The sequence below is a fragment of the Mesitornis unicolor genome, unplaced genomic scaffold (assembly GCF_000695765.1).
Source record: "Mesitornis unicolor isolate BGI_N332 unplaced genomic scaffold, ASM69576v1 scaffold45883, whole genome shotgun sequence".
NCBI lineage: Eukaryota > Metazoa > Chordata > Aves > Mesitornithiformes > Mesitornithidae > Mesitornis > Mesitornis unicolor.
Window position 1 is genome coordinate 21,380 of NW_010174892.1, and position 19,959 is coordinate 41,338.

The window sequence follows — 19,959 nt, forward strand, 5'->3', positions numbered from 1 at the left end:
AATTTTAATAATGAGGGTTTGGGTTTGGTGCTCCTTTCTAAATTGTTTTTCTAAATACTACATCTCTTTACTGACTTCACCCTGCAGAACCATAGGAGCTGTAACCACTGGAGTGCCTTTAACAACAAAATGTCAGGGTATAGAGATCCTCAGTGTCCACATTAGTGCATGTTCCCTCCTAAATATATTTCTCCTAACCATTTCCTTCCTCATTTATGTTACTGAATGTTTATTTTCTCCTAATATCTCTCCAAAACGTCCTCTGTTTTACTGGATCCTTTCCTTCTCCAACTTCTGTCCTTGTTACGCAATCACAGCTCATCCTCCTGCTCCCTTACTCTTCCCACAAGGATCCTGATGGGCACTGGCACTTCCAGCACTACCATGCCCTCCATCAGGTCCCCTCCATCACACCCAAAGTGAGTTTCCCACATTGCTTGTTCTTGTCTCTGAAAGTCTATATTTGTTCAAGTCTCAATGAGAATTCTATGAAATCTGAATAGTTTTAGCAAAAAACTCTTCAGAGACAAAGTCATTTAAATTAAATATAACGACAGGGACAGTTGAATCTATGGCAGGACTTGTGGCATGAATAAATGAATGAGGAGTACTTACTCCTGAAGTAAGAAGTAAATGTTTATTGTGAATTTTTATTTATTTCTACTGGTAGCTTGCATTTTTGTGACCTTTACTTCATCAAAAATATTTACACGGCCTTGATGTATCTTGCAAGTTCCATCTGTTTTGCCCGCTTTTTCAGAATGAACACCTCACTGTAATTTTTCCAAGTATTTCTGTAGGACTAATTAGAATTTTCAGCTGACAGATCAGCATGATTAGACGCCACCCATATGGTGGGGTTTTGCTGTGTTGTGACATTCAAGAAGGCTAAGAAATGTTGGTTGCAGTCTGAAGTGGGTTCTGTTTCTGATGTTTACGGTATGTTATTGTGCTCCTTAGGATGCCTATGGACATCCCGCCAGTGAGATGAGGATAGGGGAACTCCGTCCTTCCATGCCAGAGACGCCATTGTACCCACCCAAACTTGTTCTGCTGGGTAAAGAGAAGAAAGGTACTAACTCAACTTACCACCTTTTGGATGAAAGCATATGTAATGTATATAGATGGACACTGTGTAGATGTTCTACACTTCACTCTGATTTTAAAACATGTTGTATGCATATCTGTGCACGTGTGTATATATATCCATATAGATATATCAATATATATCATATATATATCATATATATCAATTTTAAAAATCTATTTTTCGTAGTTGAGTTTTGAAATAGCACCTCCTGAAATAATTTGCTGTGTTTTGTTTCAGAATCGACAGATGAGTCTGAAGCAGATAAGATCCATTGTCTGAATAACAGCGTTTCCTCAGGCACTTACTCAGACTATTCCCCTTCCCAGGCTTCCTCAGGGTCCTCCAACACACATGTTAAAATGGGGTCCTTGCAGACAACGGCTAAAGAAGCAGTGAATAACTCTTTGTGGGGGAACAGGTGTGACCATCTTTCTTAACATAGCTTCCGGTTGCCTTTCATCTAACGCTGTCATATGCATGCAAAGTGATTGTATGCCATCTATTATGGCAGTCGATTAAAAAAAATACAAGGCTTTTACCCCAGTTTTACAGAGGCGTACATAGCTATCGATGGCCCGGGCTGTGCAGAGCTGGCCAGTCGTTCATACTTCTGCAGCTGGATTTTGGGCTATCTGCTATAACCATGCATTAGAAGTGCCTGGTAATTGAGCTGCCATTATTCTGCCCTGTGTGGTCCTGAGCTGCAGCTGGCTGAAGTTGAGCATAGATGAAGCGTGTATGTGTATATGTGTGTGTGTGTCTCATATTATTGTTGTACTCTGCTCTGGACCTCTAAGAACAGCACAGTTCTTGGAAAGCTGTCATTTGCACTGGCCATCAGCAACCTGAAAACACTCTTACCATGCCAGGAACATCCCCCCCTGTGTATTCCTGCCATAAATCACCTCGTGTAGCTCCATCCTGGATGCAGTTCCGTCCGCAGGCTCTTCCCCATGCAAGAGGCTGGAGCCTGCTCACTGGAAACACGTAAAATCTTGGCATTGAGAACATGCACAAACTGAATCTGGTACTTTAAAAAAATAATAATGTTAAGTGTAAGAGATCTTCCCCTACAGTCACAGAAGATTATTTTTAAAGCAGGAAAATATGTTCAGCTGGATTTATATGGACATGGCACTGAGCCACCCAGGAGTTTTGACTGACTTCTGCGTTTCTCTATGTGCGTACTTACAGAACCCCTACTCCAGTGTAGAAAACTGCTGCAGCCATTCATGCCAAGCCAGTGGCACAAGGCGCCCATCTCACAGTATGATCCCAAAGCCACAGCATAGATGAGAAAATATTAAATTGCTTTGTAATTGCATCTTTCCGATGGCTGCTTATGTGCTCTAATAGAGGGTATTTTATCTTGTTCTATTCTGTTTTGTTTTAGCAGGCTGGCGCAGTCGTTTCCACAGCCCCTTGAAACCAAGCCATTGCTGAGCCAGCGGGAATCAGCTCCAGCCGGGAACCTGCCCCCGCGCCCTGACCGGCGCCCGCTGAGCGACACCTTTGCCGACAGCTGGAACGACAGCTCACACTACGACAACACCGGCTTCGTGGCGGAAGAGAGTGCGGTGGAGAATCCCGGCACCAACCCCCTCCTGAGCACCAAATCGAGAAGCACATCTGCGCATGGGCGCAGGCCATTGATTAGGCAAGACAGGATAGTTGGCATTCCCCTGGAGCTGGAGCAGCCGACACTCAGAAACACACATGAATCTGAAGTGCCTCCTCCCAATCCTTGGCAAAATTGGACCAGAACCCCTAGTCCTTTTGAAGACAGGACAGCTTTTCCTTCCAAACTGGAAAGCACCCCCACCACCAGCCCTTTGCCTGAGCGGAAAGACCATATCAAAGATTCGCCGGAGATGACTAGCACATTCCCCCCAGGAATAGCATGGGAATATCACGATTCCAATGCGAACAGAAGTCTCACAAATGTCTATTCCCATCTCCACTGTCGCCCAGATCCTTCCAAAAGTGTTATTTCCATCAGCAAGAGTACGGAACGGCTTTCTCCGATGATGAGGGATTTAAAAACGAACAAATTTAAGAAGTCGCAAAGTATTGATGAGATAGACATTGGTACATATAAAGTGTATAATATACCCCTAGAAAACTATGCATCTGGTAATGATACTGTAGGAACCCATGAGAGGGTGGACAAGCTCCTGGGCCCAGAGCACGGCATGCTGAGCATGTCCCGAAGCCAGTCGGTCCCCATGCTGGATGACGAGCTGCTGACCTATGGAAGTGTCAAGGTGCAGCCGCAGCAGAAGTCGTCCGTCACGAAGAAAGTCTACCAGTTCGACCAAAGCTTCAACCCGCAGGGAGCAGTGGAGGTCACAGCAGAGAAGAGGCTGCCGCCGCCTTTCCAGCTCAACCCTGAGTACATTCCCCAGCCGAGTAAAAACCTGCCCCAGGATCTGGTCAGCCCCAGGGCCTACCATGGCTACCCCCCGGTGGAGGCCATGTTCTCCTTCTCCCAGCCATCGGTCAACGAGGAGGCGGTCGCCGCTCCCTTTGCGAGCCATGGCTCTCGGCCGGGCTTCTTGCGGAGGGCGGATTCGTTGGTCAGCTCCACCGAAATGTCCATGTTCCGGAGGGTCAGCGAGCCCCACGAGCTGCCCCCCACCGATAGGTATGGCAGAGCCCCCTACCGAGGAGCTGTGGAGCGCCAGGGCAGCATCGCGGTGGCGGAGTCTCAGTTCCTTAAGAGGAACGGCAGGTATGAAGACGAGCACCCTTCCTACCAAGAAGTGAAAGCCCAGACCGGCAGCTTTCCAGTTAAAAACCTTACACAAAGGCGGCCGTTGTCTGCAAGAAGCTACAGTACAGAGAGTTACGGCACGTCCCAAACCAGGCCGGTTTCGGCGAGGCCTACAATGGCAGCTCTGCTGGAAAAGATACCATCAGACTATAACTTGGGTAACTATGGCGACAAGCCTTCCGATAACAGTGATATAAAGACAAGGCCTACCCCTGGGAAGGGAAATGAGAGCTGTGCTAAAATGCCCGCTGACTGGAGACAACAGCTACTTAGACATATAGAAGCTAGAAGGTTAGACAGGGTATGTTTGGCATTTCTCTGCAATTAATGCCTTTAGTTGTGTGTTTCGGTATTTCAAACTATTTGCACGTCTGGTGGTCACCACCAGAATTCCCAGTAATGCAATTCCTGCGTTGGTGTCAGAGGAACCGGCCCTCAGAGGGGCCTGGGGGTGCTTAGCAGCAGTCGGAGTGAGGGGTTCCTGGGTAAATGGGCCATAAAGAGTCTCTGCACGGTGATGCACCACAGCGCACGTTACTGCTGCAGTAACTGCCTGAGATAATAAAAACCATAAAAATCTCTCCTGATCGACAGACGGGAACGTTCTGCTGAAGTCCACCACTTCAGTCATGATCTGAGAGCTTTAAAAGATGCTGGATACATCTTTGCAGTAAAAGAAAATACAGAAAAACCTCACAGATAAAAAGTAAAATGATGTATTTTAGCTTTCATATCACTGCTAGTTGGGGTTAAAGGTATCTCTTAACTCCGAGACATATCCCTGCAGATACACTGCCACTGTTTTTAACAAGGAATATGATTATTACTCCTTTTAGCAGTAGGAAGTTATGCTTATTTACCTTCTATACAAGTACTATAGTGCATGTTTTCGGTAATGATCTTGGCTATTTAATGACGTACTTCATGAACTGGATTTCCTTCATAATCTGAAGTGGTTGTGAAAAATTCCTGTTGTCAGATGCATAAATTAGTGTCCAAATGTGTCCATAGGCCTATTTCATGCTAGATACTCAAGTTGGGTGTTAACGTATTCATTACCTTCCAGTTGCTCAGATGTAGTGCATATTAAAATATCATTCAGGAGCAAATGGGTAAACTTCAAAAACTGATGTAAAGGCTGAAACTTTTTCCATACTTCAGCTGTATTCCTGAGCTGTGTAAAACTGATTGGGATATACCTAACACTTAGGCAAAACAGTGCACCCCAGCAGAGACATTTCTGGTGGAAAAAACCACTTCCCAGGTGGTGTTTGTTTCAGAAATCTCTTTACGCTTAGTTTACAATGTGTATTTGCTTAGGAAATAGTTTAAAGGTGGGCAGCTGGTGGCTAGGGAGCTCTCAGCACTCGTGAGGTGGTGCAGAGCCTTCTTGTACGGGGATTCCCTCTGCCTTTGCTGCTCTTTGGTGCTATGGCCCATCTGGGGTTGCACAGACGTACCAAAATTTGGCCGTATTTGCAAAATAAAGATTTGTACCGTGTGCAGTTTTCAAACTACAAAAAAGGACATATCTCATCTGCTGTCAGCGTTGAAGTCTTTTATGGTATCCATTTTATGTACAACTAGCGATGTATTTGCTTCTGTGTGACCCAGTGCATGCCTCAAAAAGCTATTTATTTCTTGGTACTGTTTGTTTGCTTAAACTAAAACTTTGTGAAATTAACCATATATGTGTGATATCTGATTCGATGAGCATGTGTGTTCATATCCTGTCACGTGGTTGTTTCCTCTACTCAGACCGCTGCTTACAAACACAACACAGTTAGCCTTGGCATGCTGCACTCTGGAGGGTTTTCAGCAATGCATGCCGGCAGAAGCATGACTTTAAACTTGCAGCCTAAATCTAAATTTGAAAAGCAAATGCTTCAAGAGCTACCTCTACCGAAAGTAAGTATGGGATAGCCAGCATATACCAAGCATTACCAAAGACTTTAATAATACTCCTTGCTTTCTCCTGGTTTAGCTTTTGCCTATTATTCATGCTTATACAGAACGCAATCCAAAAAGCAAAGATGAATGTGACACAAGTTTTCCTACTCCAAATCTTGCTTTTTGGATTAAGGAGCTCTCATGGCTGTCATTACTGCTTTTTGCTCTCGTGTTACAGACTGATGCAATAATGGTATTTTCTCAATGACTAAATCTGTGCAGAGAAATGGAGAACGTGTTTTGTTTTGTGACTATTTGATCTTAGAAAAATTAATGTTGAAATGTGTAATATGCATTTAAATAGGCTCCAAGAGATAGGGATTTTAATGTATGAACATTAATTGGGTATGCTGTAATAGTTGAGGTTTGAGTACATGCCTACCACACCAAATTTTAAACTTCTGTTGAGTGGTGCCTATAGAAAGAAAATCATTTTACTGCTTATTTTACAGCTGTTAGTGATATATTGTTAAGTAGATACACACACCATTATACACAGAGATGTCTGATGGAAAAGCCCAAGCCAGAGAGGGACACAGCTGAGGTATTTCCAGTGTCAGAGAGGAGATGTGAGCCCTCCTCTGCCCCATGTGCCTGCGGCTGCCCCAGTGTCTGACTAGCAGACACTGGTTGCACTGGTAGGAGTGTGCATGATGCCAGTTGCTGCTGCAGTGCCAGCAGCGCCATGCATCGTTAGGTGTCTGAGCTCGTTAGCGCCAGGAGCTGCTGGTATGAACATGCAGCAGTTCTGTAGGTAATTAACGGGCAGCAGAGCTCAGCGCTAGGCACTGCCACTGGCCCATCTGTGCTGGTAATCGCAGGTCTGGCCCCCTCCCAGGCAGGCCCTGGCCCAGGCTGCAGGGCTGCACTGGCCACAAATTTCCAAAGGAGGCTTCCAGTGCCCATGGCAGAGTTCAGACCCAAAGCTGTTCAGAAACACAGAGAAATGCAATGGCAGCAACGTGTGCAGATGGTGCTGGCTGAGGAGCACAGCCCCGCACAGCCTACACATACCAGCACGGTCATCGTGCGCTGGGTTCCCAAAAAAGCCACGAGAGATCTCACACGCACACGCACAGAGTCAGGTTTCTCCCACTGTAGCTCACCCGCATGCACTGTTACAGCTTTCTCTGGGTTCAAGCACGTCCCGCCGTGAGTGTGTGTTTCTCTGTTGTTGCTGACTCCAGGTCAGAGCTCTCCGCAGGTGTGTGTGTGTGTGTCCAGGCACAGGTGGCTTCCCAGTGTTGGTCATGCTGTGCTTTTCTTCCAAAAACCTGTCCGTCTGCTTGGGTATACACTAATTCTTGTCACCAGTCCTTGGAATAACTCCATTTGACATCAAACTCCCAGTAATGGTACGATTTTTCTACACACATTTGAGACTAAGGCATTATTTAATATTAAGAATTTGAGGCTGTAGATGTATAGTGATTCTAATATTTGGATATCTGAGGAGATTAATGAACTGTTTAGGGTGACATGTTTTGAGAAGTGGTCTGATGTGAATTATTCTGCTTTATATTTCACCAGCATTTCATTGCTGCCTACCCATATAAAATGTGAACTGCATGGAGGGGTCTATTCTGTTACTGTACTGTTTGGAAAGGGGTGGAAAATTAATGTTGGATGAATAATGTGAATGTTTAGTTTTGTTTAATTTCATTCTTTCACATGTTCCAAGGGATTTTGCATTTCTTAATGAATGCAGGCCACAACAGCTCAGTATTTCCCTCATCTTCCTCCCTCTTGTGGCCTGGATTCAAGAGAGCAATGAGTGAGGTCTGATTGTGCAGCACAAGATCAGGAAATCAAGCATAGCAATTACTTATTTTGAGAAAGTTTATTACCTCGATTCTACTCCATGTATAACATGTTTGAACTGCTGCTGTTCAGTTCTTACCTAGAATTAATAATTTGTAGTTTGTTTGCAGCCTGTCTGAGCTCTGTAAATGAATCATATTGCAAGCAGACAAATCCATTTTACTGCAGAAAATGACAAGAAAAACCTGTTATCGCAGAATTTTCCTCTTTATTGAGAAGCAGAAAGCACCTTCTGTATTTTTTCTTTTCCATTTTGAGTGCAAGCTCCCTGTGCAGATGTGTCGCTCGCTCCTGAGAACAAAAGCAGTGCTTTCCATTTTTGGCACCCATCTCCCCATCCCTTTACAAGTTTATGCTTTGGTGCCCCAAGGTCTCACAAGCATACGGCACCACCTCCCTTTAGGAATTATCGGCATTTTGCCCCATATTGCCCAGGCCCTATGGCTTTAGGCCGTATCATCCCATTTCCTGCGCGTCCCTGCACCAGTGACGGCTCCGGGCCCAAAACCACGCCACTGGGAGAGCTGAGCCAGGTGCTGGGAGTGAGGACCCATGGAAAACCCTGGCCTTGGCCTCATACTTCCCTTTTTAATCAGTGGAAGGGAAGCCCATGGAGAGGTCTGGTAGTTCCTACAGGGAATGTTTTTCTAGTGGTTTTTAGTACAAGGAAAATCAGAGCTTTCCTGATCTTTCTGGAAGACTTCTTGAATGATGAGAGAATTATATGGAAAGTTTTTCTTTGATTTTAAATAATTAGAGGTGAAATTTTTTACTCAACCTCTGAGGAGTATGATTCAATCACAGGTTACCTACATTTACTTTGAAATAATTTTTAATCTTGCATAAAAAAATGTTCTTAATTTGCCAGTTATCAACGTTAATATTTCAGAACAACATTTTGATTTCTGCTTCAGTCACCTAAAGAAGTGTTTCATTTAATTTTTTTTCTAATCTAAGCTGAAGAAGAAATTGCTTGAGTAATGGAAGGGGAAAATAGGAGCTTTAAAAAAATTGTTTCTGGATTACCATGAGTTGGAACTGAATACGCAGTTAACTGAGTAAGCACTGTATAATGCTAAGTGCTGCTGCAAACGGTAATATCATGTTAGCATTTTGGAAGGTCTGACACAAAGATCCATACCCCTGTTAGCAAAATGTCCAGCTATGGTAAAGAAATAGAGAGACGTAACAGAAAATTAGAATGGGACAGAAAGAGTACACAGGCCCTCGAAAGGGCTGAAAAGAGGATTGAAACAACCAGGGGGAAAAGTGACAAAGTCAAAATGTGTCTAAAAGGAGAGAAAAGTGGAAAACAATGCAAATATCGAATTAGGAAACTTTAAATGTGTGTTATGAGCATTCCAAGTCCGGGAGCGTTTAATTCCTGGTGATATTGTGCATATGAGATGCTGTTAACTCAGCCCAAACCCAGCAGTCGGGGGGAAAGCTCAGCACACAGCGATGCACACGGCAGAGTGCCAGGTAACGGCACTCACAGTTCAATAGAGAACATTCTCTGAAGAAAATAATGAAGTGTATCACTTAATCTTGGTGGCAAGTATGTGATTAAAAAGTTTTTGATGCTTGAATGACCAGTGAGGAAGTTCTAACTTGAATGATTAATGCAGGCTGCAGGTTTAAATGTGGAACTTTGCCAGAATTTGCTTGTCTGAAAATAAGGAGTTACGTTCAATTGATTTTCTCTCTTCTCTCATCATTCATTATTCTCATTATTGCTCTTATATATCTCCTAAGATCTTCTTGCCGAGTCCCACAGCAGTATGATGACATGTTAACGCAATACTGTAAGGGTATTTCCGTGTTAGCGATAGTGTGTTGCAGTTTAAATGCCTCGATGACTGAAATAATAAATATGAAGAGACTTTTCTGTGCTGCTGTGTGCAGTGACTAAGGCTGCCCTACCATTTCTGCAACAGACCCCGTCGCAGCAGAGCAGCATTTTGGACAACGGGCAGGAGGAGGTGGCGGTGAGCAGCCAGTGGAACCCCTACCCGCTGGGCCGGCGGGACGTGCCCCCCGACACCGTCACCAAGAAGGTAAGCAGCATGGCTGCGTCGTCATCTTCTCCAAGCACATCCCTGGGAAGGGTAGGACAGGTTAATGAGCACAGGTTTGGGAAACGCCCATTTCTGTTTAAAAGCTTAAAGCAGTGATAATTTTGAGTTAAGGATGGTGTCTTCATCCCTGGTACCCATGTTTGTATGTATATTATGCCAATGCTGGTGGTTACATCTGTGGTGTGTGAAACGGGCGCAGTGCATTTGGCAGATACATTCCTGCACGTGTTGGAGAGCTGCCAGTTCCCTCTGCTCCTGAAAAGTCTTCATTCGCATTTTTTCGTTTCAATTGCGTTCTTCAGTTCATGGCTAAAAAGCAACATGTGGGGGTGGAGGCCAGCCTGGTGTCAGGACAGGCACAGGCGTTTTGGCAGGGACATCCTGGGCACTCATCGTTTGCTGGTAAACTCACCCGAAAGGGTCTCATTTCTGGTACCTTGTGGAGGTGGATATTAAATCCCAGTGCTGTCTGCCCTGTTTGGATGCAGACGCTGGGTGCTCCCTCCCAGCCCCACCTTGGTGCTGCTCATCGCCTGAGGAAATGCCGTTTTCAATGCATTAATCATGAAGCTGGAGAATAAAGGATCCTGAGGAATTAATGCACCTCAAGCAGCCCAGAGGCCCCTTCCCAGGCACAGGAGGGCAAGGAGGAGGAAGGCACTCTGGCATAGCCTGCAGGAGTTGGCTCTGACACCAAGGCATTTGAGAGGTTTCTTTATCCTTGGAGAGGCAAGAAACCAGGATAAGAAATTTAAGAGGAGCCACTGCTTATCTTCACCAGCGTATTGGGATTAAACCTGCGTTTATCCATTCACACAACCTAGAGCTGTCTGTGTCTTGCGTTTGTCCATCACCAGGGTTATTGCAATAACACACTACAGGTTCTGTTTCTGAGTATTTCCGTATCTCGCTGCTCAGATGTGGTCAGTACAAACATTGCAGAACTGTGCTGAAATCTGCTTAACTTGGTGCAGCAATCCACTGTCACGGCCATTGTCAGCCGCTTGAATTACACTGTAAATATTGGACACTGAGCTGAAAATAATTAGCTTTGGTGGTGCATGTTAAAGTGAATACAAATAGAATCGAGGAAGCAGTCTGCATGACAGAGACTTTTTCTGCAGAAGAAATAATTCCCATTTTCAAGAAATTCAGCTTATCCACCTGCAGCAAGAGCCACAGTGCACAGGAAGCAGCGATGGGATCTCATCACGGTCTATTTGCAGAAGGGGGAAATGAACTCTCGAATTGTTCACCTGTGTCTGCAGGAGGTGTTTGCTGTGTGCAGTGCTAATCTCTCCTCACCGAAAGGCACCTTGAGCGCCTGGGGATTAAACATAGCGACCATTTGAAGCCAGACTCAAAAATCTGCTGTAGGATTGAAGTGCAACGTAACAAACCATTTAAATGAGGTGAATATAAATTGCAGTGTATGTTTTGTTTGACTACCACAACAGTGGTGGCGTGAATGGGCTCATGCAGAGCAGAGTTGCTCCGTGGTGGAGCCATACCTGGAAATCACTGCAAGATTTGGGACTTTTTCTTCCACAGGGAGTAGCGTGCTATGGACGGTGTGCTCAGGCTGATGCAGTACATACAGACACAGCAACATGTGTTTGGAAATTATTCACACATAAGGGGCTGCTATATGTGTGGTGATGTATTTGTGTATGGTAGGTAAGGTGGGAACACTCCACAGCAATCACTGTGTAATTATGTGGGGTGAGAGTGGTTGTTTCTGTCCTTTTTGTTGTTCAGAATACAGACTAAATGCCAGTTTTATTTAAAGTATGATCATTATTGGATCATCCCCTCATTTATGGGCTACTTCTCTGAGTGAAAAGTTGGATATTTTAATCTTCAAATGGAATAATCCACTGATTTAATAAAAGACTGCAGTATTTTCCTGGAAGAGGACTGTTTCTGTCACATCAAGACAGAAATCAGCCATGTACCTGAAGAAATCAGTTGTGTTCCGAGTTTGTGGCTCCTCCATAAAAAGGCGGAAGCGTGGCGGGGGATCTCCAAAAGGGAACCTGGAAATTGCCACTTCCGCAGAAGAGAGCTTGCAGAGGGAGAAGAAGATGGAGAATGAGCAGCCACCGGGCAGCCACCCTGGACACATGCAGGGTGACGACCCTCAGCAAGGACGGGCCACACGGATTCAGGATGCGTAGGACTGTGTTGTTTGGGCTCTGCTGCTGCCAGATCCCAGCACCTCCGTGAAGGCTGAGGCCATGCAAACCCCTGGGGAGCGCTGTGTGGACTGGGGGGGTGTCGGTGGGTGTGGAAGGAGCACAGACGTGCTGTGGGACCTAGGGCACGGCAGTGCCCCCAGACTGAGACATGCAAAAGTGAGCCCTCTTTTCTCCCCCTTTCTGACTGGGGATTGTTTCTGAGAGCCACAGCTGAGAGCCTGGGGGCTCTGTTTCACTGCCAGCATCTGCTGTGCAGTGCAGAGGTCCTTTACCTGATAAAGATTTGAGGCTTTTCAGTGAAGAACAGGGTCTATTTTGTATTTGAATAGACCTCTTCCCTTGAGGCAGACAAAATGCTTGCCGTGCACTGCTGTGGGGAATATGGGATCACTTCTGGGGCAAACAGCAGAATTTATGAGGTTCTGCTTTTTTGAGATCCTCCTGTGCTTGCCATGGCACAACGTGAAGTACAGCAAAGACATGAGGCAGAGCAGATCAGCGATGCTGGTGGGCACTGTGTGCTGTGCTGGGAATCTGCGGGCAGTGACACCAGTGGCTCCAACTGCGCCTGCGTTAGTGCTGTGTTCTGCAGATGGGTCTTGGAAATCCATTAACATCTGTTTTTGCTATGGCAACAAGTAATTAATTTTAATGCCCTGGCTGCTGTAACTTCCCAGGCCAGGTGATTGGCCAATGGGTAAGAAACATTTTGAGCTTTTGCTGTGTTAAATTTAATTGTGTCTAAAACACAGCCCCACAACTGGTGACTCTTCATCTAGGATCGTAAAGGTTCAGACCTTCATGATGAGACATGCGTGTGTTGCTGGCTGGTGCAAATTTAATGTGAAACACCATTTAAGTAGGTCTGTTTTGTCTGTAGAGACTTGCAGATATTGCGACATGCAGTCAAAATGCTCTTTTCCATTCAGGCTGTCCAAATAATAGTGCTGCCTGATGGGCATGTGCAGTCTGAAAATGCTCAGCAGCAGCGGTGTGGTATTTTGTGGAGGTAATAATATTGGATCATACAATGGAGCACCAATTTTGCTCGTGTGTGATGATTTATAAGCAACAACATCTGAATCCTGTAAATATGAAAAGTATAAAATTGTCTCAACTGAGTTTATTTTGCAAAGATTTGCCTCAAATGTTTAATTCATGTGCTTGAATAGAGACCGTGCACCAAAGGGTAAGCAAGAATGCAGCTTCACCACGTCTCGAGCAGAATACAGCGAGCAAACCTGTGTCAGATCAGCACTGCACACATGAAGGGCTCAGAGGGGACAGAGAGCGAGAGCAGTCGTCTTATTTTTCCCTAAAATATCAAAAGGCCAGGTTGATGTGAAGGCAGTATTTCACTTGTATTTGCAAAAGACTAGAGCCTCAAATCAGCAGATGTTATCATAGGAACTAGATAACCTGATTAGCTACATTTTATAAAAGCCACATTTGTTCCCAGGACAAGGCAGAGGATTTAATTGATTATGCTGCTTTCCATGCACAGTGCACAATTCTGGCCAGTATCTGTCTTTGGGTTATAAATCTTGCTCCAAATTATCCTTGGAAAAAAACCAAACCAAAACATTCCAGTATCTTTGAGTGCTGTGATGAATAATCCACCCTACTTCCATTTATTACAAATTTTCATCTCACAACACATTCAGAGCAGAGGCATATATCATGACATGAGGAAAAAAATATTTTCTGTTTATAAAAATCACCGTAAATGACTAATTTCCCTTAAAGCTCCTAGGTCACTGACCGCAATGGGCAAAGCCGTGCTGCTTTTAACCACAGTTGTTTCCCACTGTGGCCCAAAGCCAAAGCTGTGCTGGGACAGGGCAGGTTGCCATGACGCTGTCACTTGTGCTGATGCTCCTTTGCAGCCGTTTCTGGCTAACGGCTTGAAGGCAGCCAGCCACATCCAGACGCTCATGGGCTCGCAGAGCCTGCAGCACCGCAGCCGCGAGCAGCAGTATGAGGGCAGCATGAACAAAGTCACGATCCAGCAGTTCCAGCCGCCGCTGCCCATCCAGATCCCCTCCTCACAGAGCTCCCGAGCGCCACAGAGTGGGCGATGCCTGATCCAGACCAAGGGGCAGAGAAGCACAGATGCCTACCAGGAGCAGGTGAGAAATAACACTTTGACCAAAAAAAATCAGGTTTTTTTCTGCCTCGAGCCTCAGGGGGCAGCTGGGCTGGAGGCAGGCCAGCAGCTCCATCCTCTTCCCCAGCACCACCAACCAATACCTTTTTTTTTTCCTTGGACTGGCCAATATAATTTGTCATTAAAATTCCTGAACAGAGCTGACATCACTGGGGTGTACTGAATTAATTAACAATTTTTGCCAATTCCCAGTAACTGCGGGCAGTGCTACCAGTGCAGCATGTTTGGCAAGATGCAGATCTCGTATTGGCTGCTCCAGTTTAGCCCTACAGTTGGCCAGTTGTAGCTCCAGTGCCCTCAGTCTACTAAAATGGTGCTGCTGAGTTTCTTCATTAAGTGGTTGTGTCCCCACTGTATTTGGCCTTAATGACTGCAGTAACGGCTGGAGGCACCTGACTTGCAGGAAAACGTTCAGAATCATTAGGAAACCTTTCTCTTGTGTAAAGTGTTGGCAGATCCATGCAAGTAGTAGCTAAGTAGTATTAAGTCCCTGAGTAGAGCATCCAGATCCAGAGCTTGTGTGGCTCAGAGGGACTCCATGAGTAGTCATTAAGCTACACTGAAGTAATTTTTATTTACATTCAATTACCCAATGCCATTTAGGGTCATCCTGACCAAAAGACAGGATTCAGTGCTACTTCCTGGAGTGAGGCACTGTAAAGGTGGTTGGTGCTCAGTGCAGGCTGTGGCCCTGATACTGCCAAAGTTGTTCCTTGGTTTGTCCCATGTGTGGCACCTGGGGATGCTGCACATCTGACGCCTTCTGGAGAAATACAAGCGCACAAGAGGTAATCTCACTGACACAGGTCAAAGGACAGAGAAAAATTTGGCCAATGTAAGCTGCTGTGTCACAAGTCTAAGGGTTTGGGTTTTTTCTCCTTGAAAACAACATTTTTAAATATATGGGAAGTTACACACAACACTATGAATATTGTCACTGCAGCACTAAAAAAATGAAAATATTTTCAGTTTATACAATATTCTACTGGCTTTTACTGTGTTGTGCCATACAACTTTTGAGAGGGTCCCCCCTGTTTAACAGTGAAATGGGATTTATGAGGAGCAGGTGCCGTTGTTTAGACAGGCTTTACCATTGGTGTTGCCTTATCTTGCCGTATCTTTTTAACCCAGTTTTGTGTAAGGATAGAGAAGAATCCTGGCCTTGGCTTTAGTATCAGTGGTGGAATAAGTGGACAAGGAAATCCATTCAAACCTTCTGATAAGGTAAGTTACGCATTTCTCTCTACATGGTCCTTATTTTAGAGTGCAACATAGCTGAGACATAGATTACATGAGTGAAATGTTTATGCACTTCTGTTGTCATAATTGAAAGAGTTTTTGGCTTTTGTTGTGTGTTAGAAGAGTTGTTTGCTTTTTTCCTTTGGTTAACGAAGATGAGATAATCAAATCACAGGGGTGTCTGCCTTGTATTCCATGTATAAGATAATTTTTCAGACTGTTCTCTGGAGAATCGTCTCTCACTTCTTTCTTTTAAGAGTTGCTATAAGCTCTGATTAAACTTTGGCTCAGGTCAGTAGAGGGAACACTAAACCTGTAACAGCATCACCAGCATCTGAAATGCCTGGGTCTAGAGCAGGGGAAAATGGGCTCTCAGAGCTGTGGAATCGCAGTTTCAGCTGACCCACACTTAGATCTGTACCAGGCAATAACGAACCAGAGGTCATGGAGAGGTGCTACAAACCTGTCCCACTGTTTGATTACAGCTGAAAAAAGAATGTAGTATTTAGACCATTGCCAGAGTATTTGAAGCCCCCAGTTAGGGAGACACCTGTATTTTGGGAAGTAGTTCTTGGTGATAGAATCCTAACCTCTGTTACTTCTGACCTATAGGGTATCTTTGTTACTAGGGTTCAGCCTGATGGCCCCGCGTCCAGCGTGCTCCAGCCTGGCGACAAGATCCTGCAGGTACGGGTGGGTCTGTGTCCAAAATGAAAACACCATGCTCTTGTTCTCAGTAGGAGTTCACTGCCAGTGTCGCTATTCTGGTACTTTCATAATTCACAGAGAAATCCCAGCTTCTTGTTTTCTTTTTTTGTTTTGGTAACAAATATTTTCTCTACCCCATTTTTCAATACCAATACAGGCTATTCCTGAACACACTTTTCAAATATTCCTTATGCACAGAAAACAACGGCTGTCCAAGGGTTTTCCACCACGTGTCCTGCAAGATTGTTTCTTTTCTTCTGTTAAGCCTAAAAAAATGTGTTAGCCCTGGCAGCAAATAGTGTAACTTTGAACAAAAGTCACTGTAGTTGTCTGAAAGGTGAACTGCAGCTTTTAACACTGTTCAGACTGATCAGGGGTAAGAGGTTAACCGTGTTAAACAGCGCATGTTCCAAAAATAGGAGCATTTATGGATATTTATATGTATATTTAAGGTAATGCTGCATTTTTTAGGTAGCAAATTTCACTCTTCTGCTTTATTCATCACCTACGCTGATGAAGTTTGTTTGACTTTGGCCTCGGTCATTCTCACAGGATTGCAGATCAGTCTCAGCAGCACTGCTTATTTGTCACTGTTGCTGCATCATTTCAAATTCTCTGTCAAGAGCATTTTCCTTTTATTTGCAATTACTTCTACCCATGAACAGTACCGATTACCAGGTGCGGATTTACACTGTGGCAAGTAAAAGCGTGGCCATTAATCTCATGAAGGAATTAAGAGAAAAAACCAACATAATGGTGACAAAGGATATTTTACTTCTCAAACATAAGCAATGCCTTTAGCTAAAAGTATCCAGTTCCCTCAGCAGCAAGAACTTGAAATTATTAACCTTGCTGGCATCGCTTCAGCTCCACCCCCAGTTTCCACTGTTGTCATCACCTCCGTGATGCAGACTCACAGAATAATTGAGGTTGGAGAGGACCCCTGAGGTCAGCTGGGCCAGCCCCTGCTCGAAGCGTCTCTCCAATTTATTTATTTTATCACTGCATTTCATTTTCGGATACCCTCTGCTCCCCCACTGAACAGACTCTCATTGCCTTCCTCTCCTCTGTTCTGGTTGCAGGCGAACGGACACAGTTTTGTACATATGGAGCACGAGAAAGCAGTGTTGCTGCTGAAGAGTTTCCAGAACACAGTAGACCTAGTTATTCAACGTGAGCTTACCGTCTGAATATTTTTTTATAAATAGTAAATATGTCTAGCCAGATCTAATGTTCGAACAGATTTATACATAGGAAACAAATTTTTTGCCAATTGCTGGACCAATGGCAAACAGTAGTGCCAAATGTATAATACTCTATGTTAGTACCAATCATCTTGGAAAAAATATATTACCGATATAAATATATTGTTCATGTGGCTATGTATTAGTTTTAATTGTCAGCCTCTGGCTGTGCATTGGTGCGTTTTTTTTAATCGAGTTACTTCTTAAAGTCAATTTCATATGATTTCGAAACACAGAAGCACATACAAATTCTTTAGGAATTCTGCTGTCCATCAGAAACACTGCCTCAAAGTTGTATATGCCTTTATAAAGAGAAAATATATTAACCTGTACTTCCCATGAAATATTTCTATCATGTCACATACAAAAGTATAGAGAAAAAATATTTTCATAAACACCTCAAAGAAAGTATATATTAAATTAAATTTAATAATGTTCATTTATTTTCAATGCAAAGATATTATATGCCTTATGAAAATACCTGTACATATGCAGTGTGTATAGCTGGCTCCATATTAATTAGTCAAAATGTCACTATACAGGGTGAGATACTTAATAAATTCTACTGTCAACTCTGGGACCTAGATATCCATAACCTCCATGAAATGGGTCACTTCCTTGACACTTCAGTTGGCTCCATATGAACACCGTAAATGGACGGGCAGTGAGTTCAGACAGGTACGGTTCAGAAATGGAAGAAGATTGTGATGGGTGGCAGTGAAACTTCTTTCGTTGCTGCTGATGTTATTAATTAACTTGTTAATCTGAAGTGACAGGCCCTGTACGTAGGTTCCCCATCCCCAGCCTTATGTTGCTCTGCATTTTCACTCTGGTGCCAGCTGCGTGCTGTGTTCACCATCAGCGAGGCCCTAACCCTCATAAAGGCCTTTCTTGAAGTCTCTAAAAGGAATGGGTGCAGATTTAATCCAAGACACAATGCTCGCAAGAGCCTCTACAAAGTGTTAAAGCTTTCCAGACCAAGGTAATTATACTCCAAATTCAGTTAAGCTTCTAGGGATGCTGCAGTGCACACACAGCGGGGCAGGAGCTCCCACGCAGCTCAGGGCAAACTGGAGGAACTGAGGAAAGAGAAGTGGGCCAAGGCACCTGAGCGCCCCGCAGTGCCTTGGGCTGGGGGGGATGGAGGCACCTGGGCACAAAGGGAAGCAGAGATAAGGTATCCCATACAGAAAAATTGAATGACAAATGAGTCAGTGCAGGAGGAACCATCCCCTAATGGCATTGGGAAGCACCAGCTTTTTAATCGTTTGGATTTTTTTCCTTTTATTTTTTCTAACTGCATGGCAACCATTGAGCGCACTGGGCTGGTGCAGAGCTGCAGCCCCGCACTCACTTGTGCAAGGGGACTTTAGCAATCGCTTGGGAAGTGACAATTCCACATCTGCACAGGTGTTTGCACCTCCCTTCTCCTCAATCAACAGGAACGATTAAGCTTATTAGCATAACTATTAATGAACTCCAAGCTGGCTGAGCAGGTTCCCACATCCCATGAATTGTACTTTATCCATGCAAGCGTTCCTTTGGCAGAGCTCCTGGACCACCGGCCCGGCAGCACGCCTCCAAGTGCCACGGTGAGCCACAGCAGTGTGCAATCTCAATAAATGATCTGATGAGATTTAGAATATAAATTTAAATAATTAATACCTTAGGATATCAAGAGGATTTTAATTTACTCTAAGCAAAAAAGCTTGCTGAATTAACATGATTTTGATTTAGATTGTTATTTACTCCATTTTTTTAGCGTTCGATTTCCCCTCACATGAATGTAATTTCATAATATGCCATCAAACACCGTGGCTCTGGCAGAGCCCATCTAAAACTTTTATATCATGATATTTCAGAGGCAAAAATATCCATTCTTAAGTCCTCACTGCCCTTTAGAAAAAGAAATCGGGGTTTATTCAACCTCATGTTCAGAAAACTGTAGCCACCTACATAGCTTTTAGTTAATGATGGCTATGGCTAATGAGAATTAGGCCCCGTAATAGGCATTTATGCACCTGAATTTCTCTGCAGAGCTGCCTTTGTCTTTTCATGCAGAAAATCGCCCTCCCAAACGCGGCTGCACACTCACCCACGTGGTGCTGCAGCATGTGCTGGCACGGCTGTCCCATGCCTGGAGGCTTCAGATCCCAGCACAGCTCCAAAATCCCTCTCGTGACTGCTTCAGGCAGGAAAAGGGAGTAAAGGCCCCTGAGCTGTGAGCTGCTAACACTGTCCGATGTCGTGGTATGGAGCACGGCGCCCACGCGCCCCCACATCAAACCAAGGCAGCGTCCCAAGATGCGTGGCAGTGTTAAATGTGCACATTATGTACGTGGCACCAAAAATGGGGTAGAGAGGTGCAGATCTAGGAAGGCTGACGAGGGCTCTGCCTCCAGACCTAGAACCAAGATATCAACTTACAGGTAAAAATTGGTAAATTGTGAAAAACAAGTGAGCTTTAGCGCTTGTTAATGCCGTATTTTGTGCTGGGTGGTTTTTCTGTGTGCTGAGCTGATCAGCCCTGAAGCTCAGTGGCATCATCAGTCAGGGCTGTCTGCAGAGCGGTACTGCAGGGTTGTGGGGTGCTTTAATTAGTGGGTTATAATGACAAGGAAATGACAATAAAATCAAGTCAGTGCAGTGGAATGTCACACTTATGGCCTTCACTTGGCCATATCCCTCACT

The 19,959-nt window shown here is 44.5% G+C and overlaps 1 protein-coding gene across 1 annotated transcript in view; it reads left to right on the top strand.

Annotated features, from left to right (window-relative positions):
* The window catches only part of LRRC7 (leucine rich repeat containing 7), a gene marked incomplete at its 5' end in the record, with an annotated part of 31,166 nt that extends 13,763 nt beyond the window's left edge, over positions 1–17,403 (top strand). Inside the window, 8 exons of the mRNA XM_010181185.1 lie at positions 961–1,072; positions 1,328–1,508; positions 2,487–4,164; positions 9,572–9,691; positions 13,821–14,039; positions 15,209–15,301; positions 15,929–16,003; positions 17,107–17,403. Coding sequence (XP_010179487.1) covers positions 961–1,072; positions 1,328–1,508; positions 2,487–4,164; positions 9,572–9,691; positions 13,821–14,039; positions 15,209–15,301; positions 15,929–16,003; positions 17,107–17,214 — 2,586 coding nt within the window. The remainder of the gene's footprint in view (positions 1–960; positions 1,073–1,327; positions 1,509–2,486; positions 4,165–9,571; positions 9,692–13,820; positions 14,040–15,208; positions 15,302–15,928; positions 16,004–17,106) is intronic.
* Between the last annotated feature and the right edge of the window lie 2,556 nt (positions 17,404–19,959).